The sequence below is a fragment of the Echeneis naucrates genome, chromosome 7, assembly GCF_900963305.1.
Source record: "Echeneis naucrates chromosome 7, fEcheNa1.1, whole genome shotgun sequence".
Lineage (NCBI taxonomy): Eukaryota > Metazoa > Chordata > Actinopteri > Carangiformes > Echeneidae > Echeneis > Echeneis naucrates.
Window position 1 is genome coordinate 4,950,693 of NC_042517.1, and position 19,148 is coordinate 4,969,840.

The 19,148-nt window shown below is 42.6% G+C and overlaps 2 protein-coding genes across 3 annotated transcripts in view; both read left to right on the forward strand.

The window, feature by feature from the left end:
* The first annotated feature begins 1,159 nt into the window (after positions 1-1,159).
* nt5dc2 (5'-nucleotidase domain containing 2) lies at positions 1,160-8,993 on the forward strand. The gene is made up of 14 exons (XM_029506559.1): positions 1,160-1,573; positions 3,096-3,280; positions 3,381-3,455; positions 3,536-3,591; positions 3,838-3,931; positions 4,696-4,824; positions 5,476-5,536; positions 5,629-5,731; positions 5,822-5,923; positions 6,042-6,123; positions 6,292-6,378; positions 6,931-7,071; positions 7,369-7,433; positions 8,433-8,993. Exons 1-14 carry the CDS (start codon positions 1,210-1,212, stop codon positions 8,692-8,694), a joined length of 1,806 nt encoding a protein of 601 aa, XP_029362419.1. The 5' UTR covers positions 1,160-1,209; the 3' UTR covers positions 8,695-8,993.
* Positions 8,994-18,114: 9,121 nt separating this feature from the next.
* Positions 18,115-19,148, forward strand: part of LOC115045897 (rap1 GTPase-activating protein 1-like) — a 36,755-nt gene continuing 35,721 nt past the window's right edge. For both annotated transcript variants that reach the window (XM_029505861.1, XM_029505862.1), the window contains exon 1: positions 18,115-18,286. In XM_029505861.1, the coding sequence (XP_029361721.1) occupies positions 18,243-18,286 (44 nt within the window). In that variant the 5' untranslated portion in view covers positions 18,115-18,242. The remainder of the gene's footprint in view (positions 18,287-19,148) is intronic.

The following is a 19,148-nucleotide window of genomic DNA, read 5'->3' on the forward strand; positions in this document are numbered from 1 at the left end:
CGGAGCCGATCCTGGACTTCAGGAAACCTCACTGGCTGGTATGAAAACTGCTTGACAGCTGATAAAGAAGCCCTGCAGAGGGAGATAAAGTCAGCACTAAAGGTCATCAGCTGCCCTCTCCCATCACTCAAGGCCATGGCTGACACCTGCTACCTCTTCTGAGCACAAACGTTCAAACAGGACCATTTCCATTCTGGTCACCACCTTTTTGACCTTTTGCCCTCAGGTAAGCGGTACAGGATAATTAAAGCCTGCACAGTTTCTCCCTCAGAGCTATCCAGACCTTCAGCACACGCTCACACACTACAGCCTGTAACCCGTTTCATACTACTATGTGTGCCATGACTCCACATCGCTGCAGTATTTTACTTTATTTCATCTTTGTGAAATATTCACAGTGTCATTTCTATACTTGGAGCTCAGCATTGTTATATCATCAGATGTATATAAAACTTTCACACACAAAAAAAAAGAACACAAACATTTTTCAAAAGAAGATATCTAATTGTTCTTGGTTTAAATGTTGGTTATAAGCTATCGACTTGTGCATCACTCTCAAGTTTTGTTTCCTTTGTCTGCTACATGGAGTTAGATGTTAGATGATCAAGGTTGATGTATCTACTATTAAAACAAAATGTGTCGTAGTCATAGAGCCATAAAACTCATTGTGGCTATACTTCTTACTTACAAATGTGAAAATTTGTTCAGCAGTCGTTACAAATTTAAAAACTAAGATGTTCCAGAGGAACAAAAACGTGTAAAACTGACTGAGAGAGGTGAAGCTCAGGAGCAGGGAATGAAGCTCCTGCAAAAGGTAATTTACTTTTCTGCACCAGCCATGAGAATCGAATAATAACACAACTTAGCACTGAGAGTCTCACTGAGAGGATAAATTTACTTCTGATGATTCGCTGTGAATAAAGTTTTCCTGACTTGCTTCATGATGTTTTCATTGGTGGACTTTCACGGTTTCATCTCCAACCTTCCTTTATTTTGTTTGTTCGCTGTACCGTTCAAAGTCATTTTAGGAAAACGATCTGATTGGTTCCCTTTCCTGGCCACGTACGTCGGGTCTCTGTTCTGATTGGCTGTAGCGACTCCAGCCAAGCTTTGGGGGCGTGGTTATGTTTCAGGGGTAGGCTTGTGTTTGTTTTGCGGACGGACTCGGACTCTGCAGACTCTCCGTCCGTCCGTCCGTCCGCCGGAAAAATGTCCCTGAGGACCGCAGGAAGCGCTCTGAGCCGGGCCCTGTTGACCTCCGGGAGCAGGACCCCTCCTGCGACCAGAGCCACCAAAATCAGCGGGCTTTCCACCACAGGCGGGGCCCCGGAGGAGAGCAAACAGGGCGGCGGAAAGACAAAAGAGCAGAGTTGCGCCTCGGACGCCGACGTCCTGCCGAGCGGCGAGCCCGCTCACAGATGCACCAAGGCGGATAAGAAGCGAGGCAAGGAGCCGGTGGGAGCTCACGGCGTCGGCGGCGTGAGGAGACGGTCGTACACCTCCAACGCGGCTCCGGTGGACCAGAGGTCCTACCTGTGGGCCCGGTACAGTGACCTAAAGCGGCTGGTTCACGGTAAGCAACCCCTCCCAACCCCCCCAGGCGCCCCCGAGTCGCCCCCCATGTGAGTCCGGACCTCCACGTCACCAGGGCGCCCTTCTCCCCGGAGACTCGTCCCCATGTGCGGACTGTCCACGAGTGGAGCTTTAAAGCTGCTTCACTTTACAGAAAAGTAGTTTACAAGTCCGACTTTGTTTCGACTGCATGTATAAAACAACAACAACAACAACGATGAAGTTAATAGAACTAACAGAGGAGGTCTGTGGTTTAGTCACATCATCCACATTTGACTCAAAGTTGAGAGATTAGCTGTTTCCACATAAACCCAATGACATTTCCCACCAGGATGACAGATGGAGTTGTTACTGGAACAGGGGAGGAAGAAATACAGACAAAGATAAACACAATGGGCTCCAAAAGTTTGACATGTGATGGGAAAGTTACCCCGGACTTAAAATTATCACAAGAAAAGGACTCACTGTGCAGTAAAGTGGGCCTTTTTTATTATTGTTATTAAACTTTGTTTTATATGCTGTTGGAGGAAATTCTAATTTATAATATTAAAGCTTAGTATACAAATTGAAATATATCTGCCAAAGTAAAAAAAAAAAAAAAGCACCATATTCACCTCTAAAATGATGTGGAGAAGGAATGTTAATTATATGTGAGGTTGAGTCTCATTTCACATTTATTTTCTCCGTTTGTTCGGCACAGTTTTCAGCTTTAACAAACAACAAACTTTTTTTTTTTACAAAATGAAGCTGAACTTTCAATTAGATCAGCAATTTTATAGGCCTGAGCCTCTGTCTGTGTGTGTGTGTGTGTGTGTGTGTGTGTGTGTGTGTGTGTGTGTGTCTGTGTGGAAACTGGTATTCCCACCTGTAGAGTAGTTGAGCAAGTTAGAGGGGGAAAAATGGGCGTGCATGTCTGCTGCCCATCTGCAGCTTGGTCAAACTGTCCCAGGACAGAAGGTGCTGGCCCACTTTGTCCTGCAGAAGTGGGCCAGTGCTGCACTCCTCTTCTCGCCGGGGTATTAGCGACTGTTTCAGACACAGACTGTTGTGTAATCTATGTCCATGTGTTAGCTGCAATTGAAATAAATAATGAAAATAGCCTCTAGTACAAGAGGTCGGGGATTGTGATGTTGTCATTCAACACCACCTTACTATTGTATACTGTTAGTTTTGAGGGTGGAGTAACTGTTTCTCATCAATCGACCCAGTTTGCTTTTACATACAGAGTCAGTTTGAGTTTGGGGCGCACATTATGCAACCTTTGGTGAGCTTCCCAGCCCAGATAGATTAAGAGCGGCAGTAGAATTACGTCTTTCCTCTCTGCAGAAGTGCGCAATCATTAGGTTTTCCATACAAAGAAAAAACAAAGATGTTGCATGAAGATATGAGTCAGGCAGTGTGCATGGCCATATCCCAACTTTCCTCAAACCCTGACTCATGCTTTTTTTTTTCTTTCTTTAGTGGATTAGATTTTTAATGGTTTCTTTTGAATGAAAGTTTCCCATCTGTTCTTCCTGGATCAGACTTGATCCCACCAGGTGCCTGTAACCTCCTCAACTCCTCCACCATCTACGCTAACAATGAGGTGAACCTGGCTGAGGTGGACATCTATGGCTTTGACTATGACTACACGCTGGCTCTGTACTCAAATGCGCTCAACACAATGATCTACAACACGGCGCGAAGCTTCCTCATTGAACACTTTAAGGTGTGTTCTGCAGTAGTTTCATAAAATCTATTCTCGCAACAGCCTGCTTCTAGATGAAAGATTAACGTGAATTCACACATTTTCTACTCATGCCAAACAGTATCCTGAAGAAATCTCCAAATATGACTATATCCCCAACTTTGCTGCTCGGGGTCTTCACTATGACATCCAAAAGGTAAATTCTGTTGAATCACAAATCCCATAGCAGGAAGAGCAGTCACGACTAAAACTACTTCAATTTGAATCCTTCATAAGGGTCTTCTGATGAAGATAGATGCCTTCCATTACATCCAGCCGGGGACTGTGTATCGGTAAGACGTTGATGCTGTGCTGAATGTCTATGTTGCAGACAACAAGCGGGCTACATTGAAATGCTGCCTAGCAAAAAAAAAAAAGTCATGACATGACATCATCTCTAATTGTTGGTGTTGCTCCACTCAGGTCTCATTTTATTCCATTTTGTTACCCACATCCTTTCTGCTGAAAGCGTAATCACCATTTGTATGTAGTAATAAAGTTACTGTATGTGTGCGTTTGGTCATGTGTGATGTTCACAGGGGCCTGAGCCCAGTGCCGGATGAGGAAGTTCTTGAGTTCTTTGGGGGCACATATCATGTCCCCCTGCAGCAGGACAGTGGCTTTTATGGGAAGGTGAGGATGGTGGTGTGCTTTTTAATAATGAAAAAATGTTATAGAAGATAGCTAAAGAGACATACTTTACGAAATGACGAAAAACAACTTCACACTAAAGTTGGGTGGAGAATGCTGCCTGACATCTGTCACTGTGTCAAATACAGTTTTTGAATATTTGCTTTTAGTCTTGCACAGAAGAGAAAGAGGCCCAGCACATCTGCTCTAATCGCATCCGAACACTCTGCAACAGGGGTGCAGTTAAGGATTAAATCTGTAACTGTCCTCAGAGATTTCAAATATATGGCTTTGCGATTATATAAATCCAGATTGTGAATTTTGTAATCTCATTCCTTTCAAAGTCCCTGTTAATCAGTTTGGAGGCAGCTTTCCAGTCCCCAGAAAAACTGACCCAGAGAACTCTGTGTCCAACAAGCTCGTTTCTTTGTCAGCTGGGACTTTTATCCCAATCAATGCCAACCCTATTGAGTCTGAAAGCCACAGAGGGTAATCCGATTTGTTTCCTAATTAGGAGCAGTCTGGGGTTGGATGTTTAGAACGTCATTGTTTTTACTTGCTCAGGAATTTTAAGTACTCCTTCAAGCAGTCCAGTTAAAATAAAATTTGGTGTGGCTCCAGCCTAATCTAAGGATTTGACTCTGTTTTGAATGTTTTGGTGAAAATGGTTTTAAAAGTGATTAAAAGGTCCTTCGAATGAGCCACAATGCACCATAAATGTTGGCTTCATAATCATTTAAAGTGTATATTGCTGTTTTCTATCACAGGGACCAAAAGTGAAGCAGTTCATGGACATCTTTTCCATCCCAGAGATGACTCTCTTAGCTGTGGCAAATGATTTTTTCATCACCAATGACATTGAATACGATCCGGTTCACCTCTTCAAGGACGTCTCAGTGAGTCGGGCCCCTGATGTTAATGTTACATTCTCATGTTTTTAGTTCTGCTAGCTCACACTGAGAAACACAGACATGGTTTATTACGCAGTTTTCTCATACTGCGATTCTTCAGCTGGAGACGCAGGAATCTGCCGAGCCCAGTTCAGAGCTCGCAGAGGGCTGTCATCGGTAGAACAGAGAACAACAGCTGCCTCTGCTCTAGGTGCTGAGGTTTCTAGTTACCGCGCTCCGCAACCTGCAGTGATTAGAAGGGTGATAGGTTACACATGTTTAATTACTGTGTTCAACTAACTAACGTAATTCTTTACACATTTACACATCATTATTTATTTATTTTTATTTGGTCTGCTGGTACCTTGAACAAATTTTGCTTGATCTCTCCAAGTTCATATTTAATAAAAGCTCAATGCTGAATGAAAATGAGTGTTAGAGCTCACACCAGTTACTCTGTCTTGTGTTGTATCTGGAGATGCCATAATAAGGCGTAAAAGATTACACATTTTTAGTGTAATATTATACACATAATGTTTACATATTCAGATGAAATCCATTTTTAATAACCTATATTATGATTAGAAGATACCATGATGTTGAATAACACAGATTTGTGATCAAAAACCTCTTGCTAACACTTACGTAATCCCCCAGGAAGCAATCGGCATGGTTCACCTCAAAGGCTACATGTACAAATGGGTCATGCAAGATTTGGGTGAGAAATTGATTTCTTCTCACTGTGTTGAGTAACAATATTGATGCGCATACAGCGACACTATCATTAAGAGTCTCTCCTTTTCTGCACAGATAAGTTCATCCTGAGAGGTGATGAGACAGAAGCTGTTTTGAATCGACTGGTCAATCAAGGAAAGAAGCTCTTCCTCATCACAAACAGCCCCTTCAGCTTTGTGTAGGTCTTATCTTCCACAGGCCACTGTCACACCTAATGAGAATAAACAATTGCGTTGCAATCTATTATATGTGTGTTTTCCTTTTGAAGGGATAAAGGGATGATACACATGGTGGGAAAAAACTGGAGAGACTTCTTTGATGTTATCATTGTAGGAGCAGACAAACCTCACTTCTTTACTGACTGCATCAAGTGAGTATATGTTCTGGAGAAAGAAACAGTGATTAGGAACTGACTCACTCCAAGATTGACCAGTTCACTTTACTTTGTGGTTGGAAGATAATGATTAATGAAATTGTTACTTCTACAGACCTTTCAGACTCCTGGATGGTAATGGGGACCTTCGGTGGGAAAAGATTAAAAATTTCGAAAAGGGGAAGATCTACAAACAGGTGTGTTAATTCAGGCTAATTTCTGACTCTTCTGTTTATTACATGCTTTAGCAGCCTTCTGGTCTTTTAACAGCTGTGTTGTGCTGTTGTTTCACGCTTTCACATGTACTGTCCTATGTCTTCATGAACTGAAGAGAAGAGCCTTGTGTTTTTTTGTGTGTGTTGCAGGGAAACTTGTTTGACTTTCTCAGACTGACTGGCTGGCGAGGTTCAAAAGTTCTTTATTTTGGAGACCATCTCTACAGTGACTTGGCTGTAAGTGTCAAAACATGGTCATGCCATCACCGATGAATCACTGTTAGTATTGTTAGAGTGTGTTAGAGTCATTAGTGGTTAGAGTGATTTAGAGAAATAATGATTTGCAATCATGCACTTAGATATACCAGTTGTTTTAAAGACAGAGTCACATAACAGATGCACAATCTGTCAGATCCTCAATTTCTCTCTTGCACAATTCTGAAAGTTCCCATTGTGCCATTTGGGCGAGGCCAAAATGGGCTGAGTGAAGATTTCAAACACCAGATGGCACTACAGGACGCCTGAAAGACATGTTTTTAAAATATTACACATACACATAACAAAGCAAAAATACAGTTAAAGTTGATATACAGTGCAGTTATAGATAGAATAGGTAAAAAGAAACGAGACGCCAGTCAACCAACGGCACAAGAGAACGGAAGAGTTTCAGAGTTAGATTTAAAGAATGTGTGTTGCATCGTAACTAAAGCAAACTTCACTGCTTGTTGTCTTTTTATTTTGGCCCAAGGCTCTGAACAACACGCAAACTTATTTCAAATGTTGTTGCAGGATCTGATGTTGCGACATGGCTGGCGTACTGCAGCCATAGTGCCTGAGCTTGAGCAGGAAACCAAAGTGGTGAGCACAGACCGGTATGCTTTGAACCTCACCTGGCTGCAGGCTCTGACTGGCCTGATGGAGCGCCTGCAGGTGAGGATTAAGCTCAGGATTATTGGAGGCTTTCACTCTGTTCGCTCATCTGCCTAACCAAAATAACAATGATGACACAGCAAAATTACCAACAGCTGCTCGTGCTTGGTAAACCTCAGATTGCAAAATCAACTGAGGGTAAACCACAATCTGCACTGATGCTCAATTCTAGCTATTTGTGATTGGGTACTTTACTGGTATGATGGCATGTTGTCGCAGCAGAGTGCTAAATAAAGTGTATTGATTATTATCAGCTTTTCTATTTGTTCATCTGTGTGGTTTTGTCCATTGTTGCAGACACACCGGGACCAGGACTCTAAACAAGTTTTTCAGGAATGGCAAAAAGAAAGGGAAGAACTCAGGTCAGTGGCACTTGGTGCATTTGACTTTAGACATTTCTGTGCAGCACTGACTTATTGTGATGCATGCTGGTAAGAAATGTCCTACAACTTTGGAAAGCGCTACAGAGCGCTACTATGCCACAAGGTAATAAAACTTAATGCTGTTGCTCTTGTGAGGGAAATGAGGACTAAATGAACTAACTTGATTGTTTCTGGTTGTTAAAACCTGTCCTGTCAGAGGCATGTGGTCTGAATGGTTTGAGCACCATTCAATGTCCCTCAGTATACTGTCTGGTCAGTCAGAGATCTCATGATCTCAGCACAGGAGAGAGGAGGTCAGACCCCCAGCAAACAATACAGACAGAAGAGTCAGGTGATCCTCACAAGATCTTCAACAAGCAAATTTACATGTATAAAATGGAGCTCACTCCACAGAGAAATTGTAATTCCCCACTTTGGGGAAAGAGGTCTGTCCTTACTCAGCTGACTCAGCTGGTTATTGAAGTGACTGTGACTTGTTGCCTGCTTTGCTACTGTTTGATATAATTGTAATCTTATATTAAGCTTGGTCGAGGCGAACACATTAATTCTTGCACCATGAAATTTGAAGAGTTTCCACTGCAGGAAGCAACTCAGACAACATGACAGAACGTGGTCTTGATAGGATTAACACTTTACAAGATCACTCTCTGTTCTAGGATTTAAGCCTGTAAAAAAACGTTGCGTATAAAAAAAGTTGGGCTATAATCTGACTGAACCGGCTGCAAAGTTAAAATGCTGTTGCACATCTGAAGCAATAGTTTAAGAATATGTAATAATGCAGTCAGAGGCTGGTCCCCCTGCATTATTTATTTTGAGTGCCGCCCATTAATTTCATCTCACTGTGCTTTTTAAACTGTTACTCAGCCAAAATATTTGAATTCCCAATCCACCATAAGATTGCATTTATTTGTAATTTATTTATTTGCATTTATTTAAAATCTTACTAACATTCACTCCAACTCTCTCCCTCCCTCCCAGGGTAATGACAAAGAACTTATTCAACCCTCAGTTTGGCAGCATCTTCAGAACATGCCACAACCCCACCTACTTCTCCAGGCGTCTGTGTCGTTTCTCGGACATCTACATGGCCTCCCTGAGCTGTCTTTTGAACTATGACGTCTTGCACACTTTCTTCCCTCGCCGCACCCCTCTTCAGCATGAAGCTCCCCTGTGGATGGATCAACTTTGCACAGGCTGCATTAAGACACCTTTTCTGGAGGAGATGTCTCACATACGATGAGAGCTGTGCTCTCCCCACTGACTGATAAGGTTTCATTTTCTACGCCTGGTGAACATTTGATGAAGATTGCTTTGTAACCAAGAGGCTCCTCATTATCTCCTTGCAGAGTGCAAAGCCATCCTGTTCCACATATTTACCCATTTACCCAGTGAGCCCAGTAGAGGGTGCTGTGGATGTAGCTGCTGTATGGAGAGCTTGCAGTTCAATAGAATAATGTGGTACAAGAATGACCGACACTGCCTCAAACACAAAGTAAGGGAACCTAGCAGTATTGAGCTACCGTCGCACAAATATAACAAATAAAGAAGTAAAATTTTGAATAATTTTGTCTTGATCTCTCACTAACTATCTTATACTGCACACATCATATTTTAATTAGATAAGGAGAAGGTACACTGGAGCGAGTTAGCATGGACAGAATGACAGAGTGCAGCCTCTCACTGAGACTAACTTTTAAAGATTTCAATGCATCTAGTGAGCTAACCACGTTTCCCCAGTCAAATTTCCTTCCGTTTATTTCATTGGGGGTTTGGTTGCTAGGCAGCGCAGCATCCATTCATCACCACCGTGCTCAGCAAACTCATTCACTTCCAGCCGCCCCGCCGGAGGACAGAAGCCAAGGTACTGTACGCTGTGCATGCTGCAACTCTTTTATGTTCATCTGTGTGGTGGAGCCAGTGCAGTTCAAATAGCTGGAGCAGAAATGGTGTCCAGATTAAGTTTTGTTGTCCTGTCCCATGTCAGAATCATGTGTCCCAACTTGGCACTGTCCAGTTTGTGCGACGCAGACATTTGAGCTGACTATAAATGTATTTCTGCTGCGGTGTATTATTGATAAACACAACTCCCTCTCCATGAAGTCACTGGAATAATGGATTTAATGTAAATCTGTGTGCGACTCAGCTGACCCACAGTCAACCTTTTAATAATAATACATGAGGATTTGTCTGTGTTCCCCTGAACAGGTCAGGTTAAATTTCACAAGATAAAATATTTTTTGAACATAAGCATCATTATCTATTTTTATTTGTAAATATATTCATTTGTTTCTGGCACTTTTTATGACAGATGTCTGCAGCTGTGCCTTCCATTTGTGGGTGGCTTTTTTTTTGAATGCATTAATTTACTTTTACTTGCCATTGACTGATTAACTGAACCTCCACAGGGTGCATGGTTGTGATGATAGTGACTGATCCATTGTGAGAGAACATGGGACTGTTCTCCTTCTTTCCTGTGTCCTTCAGTAAATCCTCGACTTCTGGACTTGAGGTTTTTGCACATCACCACCTCTTGAGGGTCACTGCTCGCATCCAGTGGTACATCGTTGTGAATGTTTTTCCACCACGTTGGTGTATTTTACTCCGTCCCTCACTTTGTTAGTTACTGGTATGGCTCATTTTTTTCGTCATATTGAGGTGTCTAATTTGTAGATCATCTTATTTCATGTTCCATTTTATTTCTTCGATTCAATTTTAGTATTCAATAATTACCCCCTTGATGCCAGAACCCTGTTCTAAGTTTACATTTGATACCCAGTGCCAGACCTATTATCAGGCTATACTGATGATCATTTCACATGATATACACAACTTAAGGACAAGTGCTAGGAGCCGTGTTCTGCCTGCCTGAAAATGCTGCAGCGTTTTTTTTTTTTTTTGATACCTCGAGTGCTTCAGTATTTCATCTGTCTTCTGCTTGCACCTGAGCAGCAAAAGCTGGTGGGCCAAACTTTTTTTCTTCCCTATCTCCCGGCCTCTATAAATGTGTTACTGTACAGTATTGTACAGTACAGTATTTGTACAGTAACACATTTATAGAGGCTGAAGGAGGAACTTCGATAGGGGGATATTTATAGTTTTATATTAGATTTCAGTTTTTAAAATCAGCCTCTTCACCAGTGAGTTAGACACCTGGACACCAGTGCCTCTGCCCCAGATTTTCCAGCCATATCACTCCTCCCATTTGCAGAGTCTTTTCCCTTTTCTGTGTCCTCTTTCCATTTTCTCACCTCTCAGTCTCTCTGTTCCTGTCCATGCATACAGCCCTCTCTTCTTACATTTCTTTTTTGAGTTGAGTGCCTCTGTCTGTCACTGCTGGGCTACAGGGAGCAGGGAAGCTGTGCACTCAGAGCATTTGTGCTGTGACCTCTTCTATTATTAAATGCAATGGGGCTTTACTTTTGTAGCTGAGCAATGTTCGGATCTCTGCTCAGTGTAGGAAGATTTCCCTCTTGTAGCTGATACAGCGTTTCTTTGTCTGGCTTATAAAGCCAAAACAACAAAGAGAGGGACCCCCGCTTAGAAAATACAAACTTGCATTGTTTGCTTGTCTATATTAGCTGTCTTGTTGTTCTGCAAATGCATTATAAAGCCACAACACATTTGTTTATTCATGAAGTTTGTATTCCATTTGGCCCACCAACAAAGAGGAAACAGTTGGGTTTGTGTTACTGGATTTAGAGAGTGCCGGTTATAACACAGTGACAGAAAATGAGCAGCGAGCTAACAGCTAATTGGCCTTTGTCGGTTTCCTGGAGTGGCAGTCACCACATGATCAGAGCAATTAGTCTGCATGATGAGGATTAAATCACCAGGAGCCCAAACTGCCTTTAGGGGTGTATCATGCCAATGGTACTGATTATACAGTTCTCGAAACAGTTATGACATTACCAACTGGAGCTTTGGAATTTAGGATGATGTCAAAATTTCATCATGGGATCTGCATTTGCACATTTGTGATATGGCATTGAGTGCAAAATTCAGTTTAAATAGGAAAGAAACATATGTATTAGACCATGTAAGAGTAGTATGATTGCAATTGTAAGTGAAATTGATTTAGAAAATGTTGATGGTTAGTTCCACTTGTGTCGAAAGAAGCATTTCCACTGACTGTGTTGTCTTTGGATACATAACCTCCGCTGCCTTGTGTAGGTCTGGAGAACCTCACGTGCTTTGGCAGATTTCAAATGGATTATTTAGAGACACTTTGCTCTTTCATTCATACTTGTAGGATGCTCCTTCGGCACATGCAAGCCTGCAATGCACTCTTCGCTCGCTCGTGCATCTTCACCATACAATAGTTTCGGTGCAATTCAAACTAAATTATTGGCACTGGCAATATAATCACCATTTTTGGGGGCCATTTCATGAAAATAAATAAAATTGGACCGTTTTGATTTATTTCTTAAGTCATCTTCAGCTTCTGAATTACATGCTTGCATTTCAGGGGTGGCAATAATTTTGACAAGGATTTTAGTTTGACGTGTAATATGTGACGGAGCCTGTTTGCAGATTATAGCCCCGTCAGTGGTGTCAGGAGCACACGCCTCAGCTGTAATTACCATGGACAGCAGGCACAGGAGGAGAAGCTACGTTAAATGAAGGCGTATTGTGGCCTGTGTGACTGATGGAGAACACTTTGTCATTTGACAGCTGCTATAGTTCTTATTAGCAGCTGGATTTTAATTAGCATTTAGTTTTTCATTTGCCTTTCATCTTCTCCTACATGTGCCTCCTTGTGCGATATCTTAATTATAGAGCCACCCCGCTGCCATCTTTGCAGACGCAACTAAACACTGTTAAAGTGTCACGTTAATACTTCAAGGCCTTTTTATAGAAAGTGGATGCATCATTTTCCTGCCTGCTGAATTATTCATCTACAGACTACATTTGTGTGTTTTCTCGGCTCAGGGGAGGATGTCAGCTGGACCGGTGCAAACAGCTTATTAAAGTGGAAGTGTACTGTCTCTTTGATGGCCTTTGAATGAGTCGCCCACTCTCTGCCTCTGTATCCGAGGCCTCTATATTTATTCTTGATTTCCATCCCATTCCCTTTGGACTGTGTTTCCTATTTAGTAGCATCCAACAGTTACCCTGGTGTGTATGATCCCTGAGTTCTACTTGAATTGGTTTAGCCCGAGCTTAACCTTACAAACTCAACACCAGCTTTGAATTGAGCATTCAGAAAAGGTCTGTGGTCCTATTTGTAGAACTTTAGATAAAGTCGGTGATCTTTATCGTTTGTGGATAAAACATTTTGCAAGAGACGTTTGTCCATCCATTTGCTTCACTGATGATCAGACAAATCCTGTTCATGAAAAAGAACTGCTTCTCTTAAGTGATGTGATAAGATTAAATGTGGTTTATGGTTATGGTAAATGTGGTTTTTATATAACACTTGATAGTAATACTACTATATGAAAAGATTGATCTTGAAGTCGAACTGTGTGCTGTGATTATTTCAGATCCTTTCTCCTTCACACCAGGCTGCAAGACAGAGAACTGATGCACAATCTGGTGAGTGGGGGCCAGAAAAGGGACGAAGTAAAACTGCCATTATGACAGAAGTGGAAGGTAACGTGTTGGAGATACAGATTTGCCCGGTATGACTCACTGACTGTCTGACACATCCCACTCCTCACTCCTCCTGATGACTAAAATAGGCCACCAGCAGACATTAGAACCCTGAGAACAGAAGTCACTTTGCTGTGAATTTTAGGATTTATTGAGGGGTGAGAATGGTGTGAATTTGATCAAGTTTTTAGAACAGATAAGGTGACTGAAGGTGTAGTAGTTGTATCACAGGCTCCAGGAGATGGCACTGTTACGCTTCAGTCAAGTCAACATTTCTTATGATGCATTAATAAATGCACCATCATGCACCCAAACTTTCTCTTAACATGAAGAATGTCCATTTCGTTAACTAACTTTTTTATTGACCGTTTTTTTTTTTTTTTTTTTTTTTCTCCTAAGCCAACATTTCTAGAATCCACAAACATCCAAAACCGAATTAGTCGATACTGCAAACAGTGGTTAGTGCAAATGAGAGCTATCAAATTTACTGTCCCCCACTGTGAGCTGAAAGCAGAGGGATTAAAAGTTGCTCTTTGGCTTTTTGGCATTTTTCCACCAGCCGAGGGATTTAAAGTTGAGTGGTGTCAGGCTGAGTCTGTCTCTCTGTGATGTGGCAGGGCATGTATCGATCCCCTGGTATAAGGACAAAGTCCTTCTATGTCTCAGAGAACCATCCATCACCGAGCTGCCCAGGACACAGCAGAAGAGATCCAAGCCTGGCACTGAAGAGCCGTTATAGCTGAAATAGAGCTTTTACTGCAAGCTCAATGGGCGTCATCGCTGCTGTAGCTCTCCACCTGCATCCGATCATAATTTTTTTGAGAAAGATAGACTGGCCTGTTATTAAATTGTTGGCAACTCCTTTGAATATTCAACATGATGTCATCTGCAATTCAAAGAATGAAGCGAGTGAAATTGACAACAAACAAACAAACAAACAAAAAAAAAAACCAACTCTCCTGCCACTTGTACTGATTGTAGCAGGACTCTTGTGAAGCAGATGAGAAAAATGGACAGAACATAGGGAGCTGGTCATCGCATCCAAACATCAACAGAGCAGAATGTAAAGTGGGAAATGCTCTTTCAATTTGACTATGTTGCAACAACACCCCTTTTCTTCTGCTGCGTCCACCATAATATCCCGGCCCTCTAATGAGAAGCCATGAAAGGCCACAGTGTGTGTTTTCGTGGCGGCTCCCAGGAGCCTGAGGGTCATGTGACCTAATTGGGACGAGGACGGTGCAGTCGGCCGGCCCCACTCCTCCCACCCAGACAGTCAACAAACCTTGCTGTAACTTCCTTTCATCTGTGTGATTTGCTAGAGGAAGCGTTCTCATCCAAACCTCCAGGAGAGGACGTGAAGCTGATGTAAATTCTGCTTAAGGTCACGAAAAATTGAGATGAGTATACAATATTACCCTCGAGGAATCAAAATAAATTGAACTAATCAGTCTCGCTCTCTTCGGTGTGACTCCACGAGCCGTCCGGACTATCCAAAACTAACAAATAGGGTTAAATGATTACATGTCCCACTCCTCCACTCAGTTAGCTCTGAAGCTGGTAAATAAAAAAAACGTAGGAAAATTAAATACTCGCAGAGATCAGGCTCGGCTGATTTCCTTGTGCTTCAAAGCACAGTTGCCCTTTGAATATTCACCTCCTTCAAATATTTGTATGGTGCCCCCCCCCACCCACCCCACCCTTGCAAGCTCTCCCTTCCCAAATAGCTAAGTGTGTGTGTACTCCTTGTTCAGTCAAGTATCTGGAAAATATTTACAATGTATACAGCGGCCATAGGTGGTGTGTTCATCGCCATGGAGTATAAATACTGTCGAATGATTAACCTCGTTCTTTAAGGGCCTGTAGAGCAGCTCTACCTCGGCCTTTTAGGAGAGGAGGTGCTTTCCATACTAAACCCTCCACAGCTTTGCCCCTTCACCCTGAATATTAATCATTTTTATGAAGCTGTCACAAAGAAATGTTAACGTATTGATAATAATAAGGCGTGACTTCTTTTTAATCAAGCATGCAGACAATAATTACTGATCATTTAATCTCACTGCTAACTGATAATATCCTGCCTCAGAAATCTGCCACCTCTAGCTGTTATAAAATGAGGATTAGGTTTTATTTTCCTTCCTCGTGAAATCTCTCAGTTTTTTTTTTTTATAAAACTGTATAAATATTGCTGGTGGAAGCAATCACAAATGGCGTCGTCGAATGAAAGCAGAGAAATACAAGAATAAACAACAAAAGAGGAAAAAATATTAGTGAGTATAAACACGAAGCATAAAAATGAATAGCTTTATTGTTTTCAATATGAAGTTTTTGCTGAGTCAACAGACTGTACTTTGCCCTGAGCTTGATGTTGCTCTGCAGAGAAATAGATTTATGATGTTTGGCCAGCCTTAAAAACAATTCCCACATATAGAAAATTAAATTTCTCTTTAGAAGGACTGAAATGATAAATCGCGATGATGCGCTTCCTTAACAAAGGCCTTCACACAGCACGTGGTTCTCTTCTGATGGACACAGCACAGATTTATTCCCCAGGAACAAATTTCCTGCCCCATGAAAGCAGAACTGTGGGGCAATCAATGATCTTTGCTTTGCTACGCACACGTTGTAAACACACACCATCTCCGCCTCCACGCTCCCGTCCATACGTAAGCTGGAAAGAAATCATCGAGCCTGCGGGGGCTGATCACAGGTACAAAGTGAGGATACACATGCTTGATAACATTCATCAGTGTTTGTTTAGGGACTAACTGGAGAGTGAGGAGCTTCTCTGTGAGAGCTTGGATGTGTTTAGTTTTTCGTCTGAGTTGTGTTTTCATTAGTGTTGCAGTATCAGTGGTTTCTGTTTGTCTGACGATGTAGATCTCCGTTTCTTTGGTCCTTCTTAAGAGCCTTCCTTCCCATCCACTTCCTTTAAGACAAAAGAGGAGCCAGCGCTACTCAGAGGACTGGGCCTTGTTCCTGAGGCGATATGATTAAAGGCTGGTTGTCTGGACTGCACCCATTCAAATCCCTTCTACACACCACAGCTGCTTTAGTTAATTGAATTGTTGGGAGAGCAGACAGGACTGAAGCCTGATGCACCGAATCAACAGAGTGACATTTAAATAAAGTTGGCAGTGGTGGTGCCAAAGAGCCACAAATGTTGGCTTAACCAAGTGATTTCAAATTTCTGCCTCTAAGCACCTGGACTGATGAATTGGGTGAAGATCAAGTTTGGCCTAAGTCACCACCGGATGTATGCCATGTTTCCGACTTCGAAATGTGTTATTTGTGAACAAGCTCACAGTGACAATACTATCTTAACTATCTTAACTTCGGCACTGAACACAGAGCACGGCTGTAGCTGGACGCGTTACATAAACTAAGTGAGGCAACCTCATCGTGACACCGGAGGTCTGTTGTTATAGGCTTCGAAACCTCACAGCCATAAATCCATTCATTTTCTTTTCTTTTTTTTTTTTATTATTAATATTTGATAGGACAGTGTGGAGCAACATAAAATCAGTTGCAAGAAAGAATCCGGCTGGTTGGGATTTAAACCAGCAACTGGCCAGGTGAGAGCATTAGTGCTCACATGGATGCTCCTTAACCACCCAGTTTTGACTGGCTGGACCAAAACAGCAGACTGACCTGGCGTGGTTGAAAACAAATTGCATATTTCCCCACTGTGGGACTAATAGGACATTATCTTATCTCTTAAATTGTCAGAAATTATAATTCTAAGTAAATCAATAACCACAGGAATCAATAAAGTCTCTACCAGCCAAGGATTTGTCAAGTTCGATAAATCACCACATGGATAAACTCTGTTCCGCTACGACAAAGTCAGCCAAGGACTGCTGTGACGAAATGATTTTAGAAAATTGCAGTCCCAAAGAGAAGCGGTGATGTAATTGTGGAGGGATGATGTAATTGTCTTTGAGCATAATTATGTGTGTTTGGGTGCCCCATTGATTAATTAAGTGCCTGTCTGAGCAGTTACTATAAGTGCTTTGCAGTAAATGTGACGAAGGCATGATTGGTCTTTGGGGAGATGGAGGTCTTAGCTTGGTGAGGATTTATTTACTTGTGATTTTAGCTACAAACGCTGCCTCTCCATGTGTCACACAGCGGACTCCGCCCTGTCTAACACTGAACATGGAAACAGGAGCCTGTTTCCTCCGGCATAGCACAAATGCTTTGGAGGTGAATGACTGAGATCACCAGCTGACGCTCTGTGACGCCGCAATCCTTCTTTCTTCCCAAATCCACGGCAGCATTTTGCATCGTTGTCACTGCTCTGAGTTTATTTCAATCAACAGCCTGCTATGGAGAGCCTCTATGTCCAGACTCCATTTAATCAAGGCAGCTAATGGCAATGGAAGGAAAAAGGCTGAGCTACATTAACCATCCGTTTGTTTGCATACCAGAGATGATGGGCTTACAAAAGAAAGAATTTGGAGGAAGATGAATGAACTGATTAAAAACTTGTTCAGGTGTCACTGCATACAGCTGGCTAACCCAGGTCGAGGCTCTGTGATTAGGACATTTGTGAAGAATGAAGAGCTGGTAGTCTGATGTCTACGCCTTGTTTGACCAGCTGTCGTCTCACAGCAGAGAGAGAGAGAGAGAGAGAGAGAGAGAGAGAGAGAAGGAGAGCAAGTGTTGCAAAACTTCTTCATAGCAAACTCTCACAATGCCAATAACGTCTCTCAGTTAGCCTGCAGCCATAAAAAAAATGAGCTAATGAAAAATGTACCTGTGTGAGATCTGTGTGTCAGCACTGCGCAGTGTCATGTTTGAAAAGAAAAATGAAACAACTGCCAGTATTCTTCTGTGAACTTGCTGTACTTGGGACAGACTGCCACAGCGCTCCTGGTTCCCTGGGAGACTGGCATGGTCAGCAGCAGCCCCCACTCCACCTCCCCCCTTTCCTCCCGCATCCTCATCCTCTTGCTGTTTCTCCCCTCATTTGCGAGGGAGGCGGGTGACTGAGGAAGGGGCAGGGCATGTTAGCCAAGGCTGGGGGAGTGGAAGTCACACATCAGGCAAAGCATACAAACACACACGTTCTCACACACAGACACACACACACACACCCAGAGACAGACACACATGCTCAGTCAGCGTAAATGACACAAGTGCTGGCTCCATTCAGCACTGAGTTGACTGACTCGCTGCCATCCATTAGCCGGTATGCCGCAGAGAAAGAGGAGTTTCACTTTTGGAGCCTATGGAGGGTAAGAATGAATTTCCTAATAATCTGCTGAACCTTCCCACAGCTCATGTTTGTGTGTCTTTGTTTGTGTGTCTGTCTCTGTCTCTCCATTTGATGACTGTGCAGATTCTCTGTCTGTGTTTCTGCCAGCATGTTTGCTGTTTTATTTACCAGAACAGTTTCTGCCTGAATTGGCATTTTTGTGGCTCTCTGTTATGAATCGGACCTGATGATGATGATGATGATGCTGCTGTTGTTGCTGCTGCTTGGTGATGCATCAAAAAGGGCTGCATTTTGTATAGTCATGGTGAGGTATCAGATGGAGAAGCACAAACAAGATAAGGTGGAAACATCAACAGGGAGAAAAGTTGCACGAGGTTCAGGTTACAGGAAAGTCTCAAGAGGGGGGCTGACAGGGGTGAAGTTTGATGGCTGTGAGGTGTACACATACTATAAATGTGTCCAGTGAGTCAGACAGACACACAAAGATGTCACTGCAAGTAACTTCTTTTCATGCTACCCCATGACGTCACTATATATTCTATTCACTATCTATTACTGCTCATTCGAAAAGGAAAAATATATATTACGTGTTTGTGTGGCTCACTTCGACTTTACAGGTACTTAACAGCAGACGCACAGTCAGCAAAAGACTTTGTTTAATCATAAAAAAGGCTAACAGGTGCCTCGACGCAATTGCATGCCTGCCTGCGTTTGCTCAAGGTTGTGTTTGAAGGTGGCCTCAGGAAAGGAAATATAACCATCAGCCAGCGCAGACACTAGTTAGCTGGAGCTGATTTGGGCTCTGATGCCGTTTTCCTGTGGTGGCCAGAGTAGTTATTGACCTCAGCGAACGCGGGCTGATGGCCAAGTGGTGTCAGAAC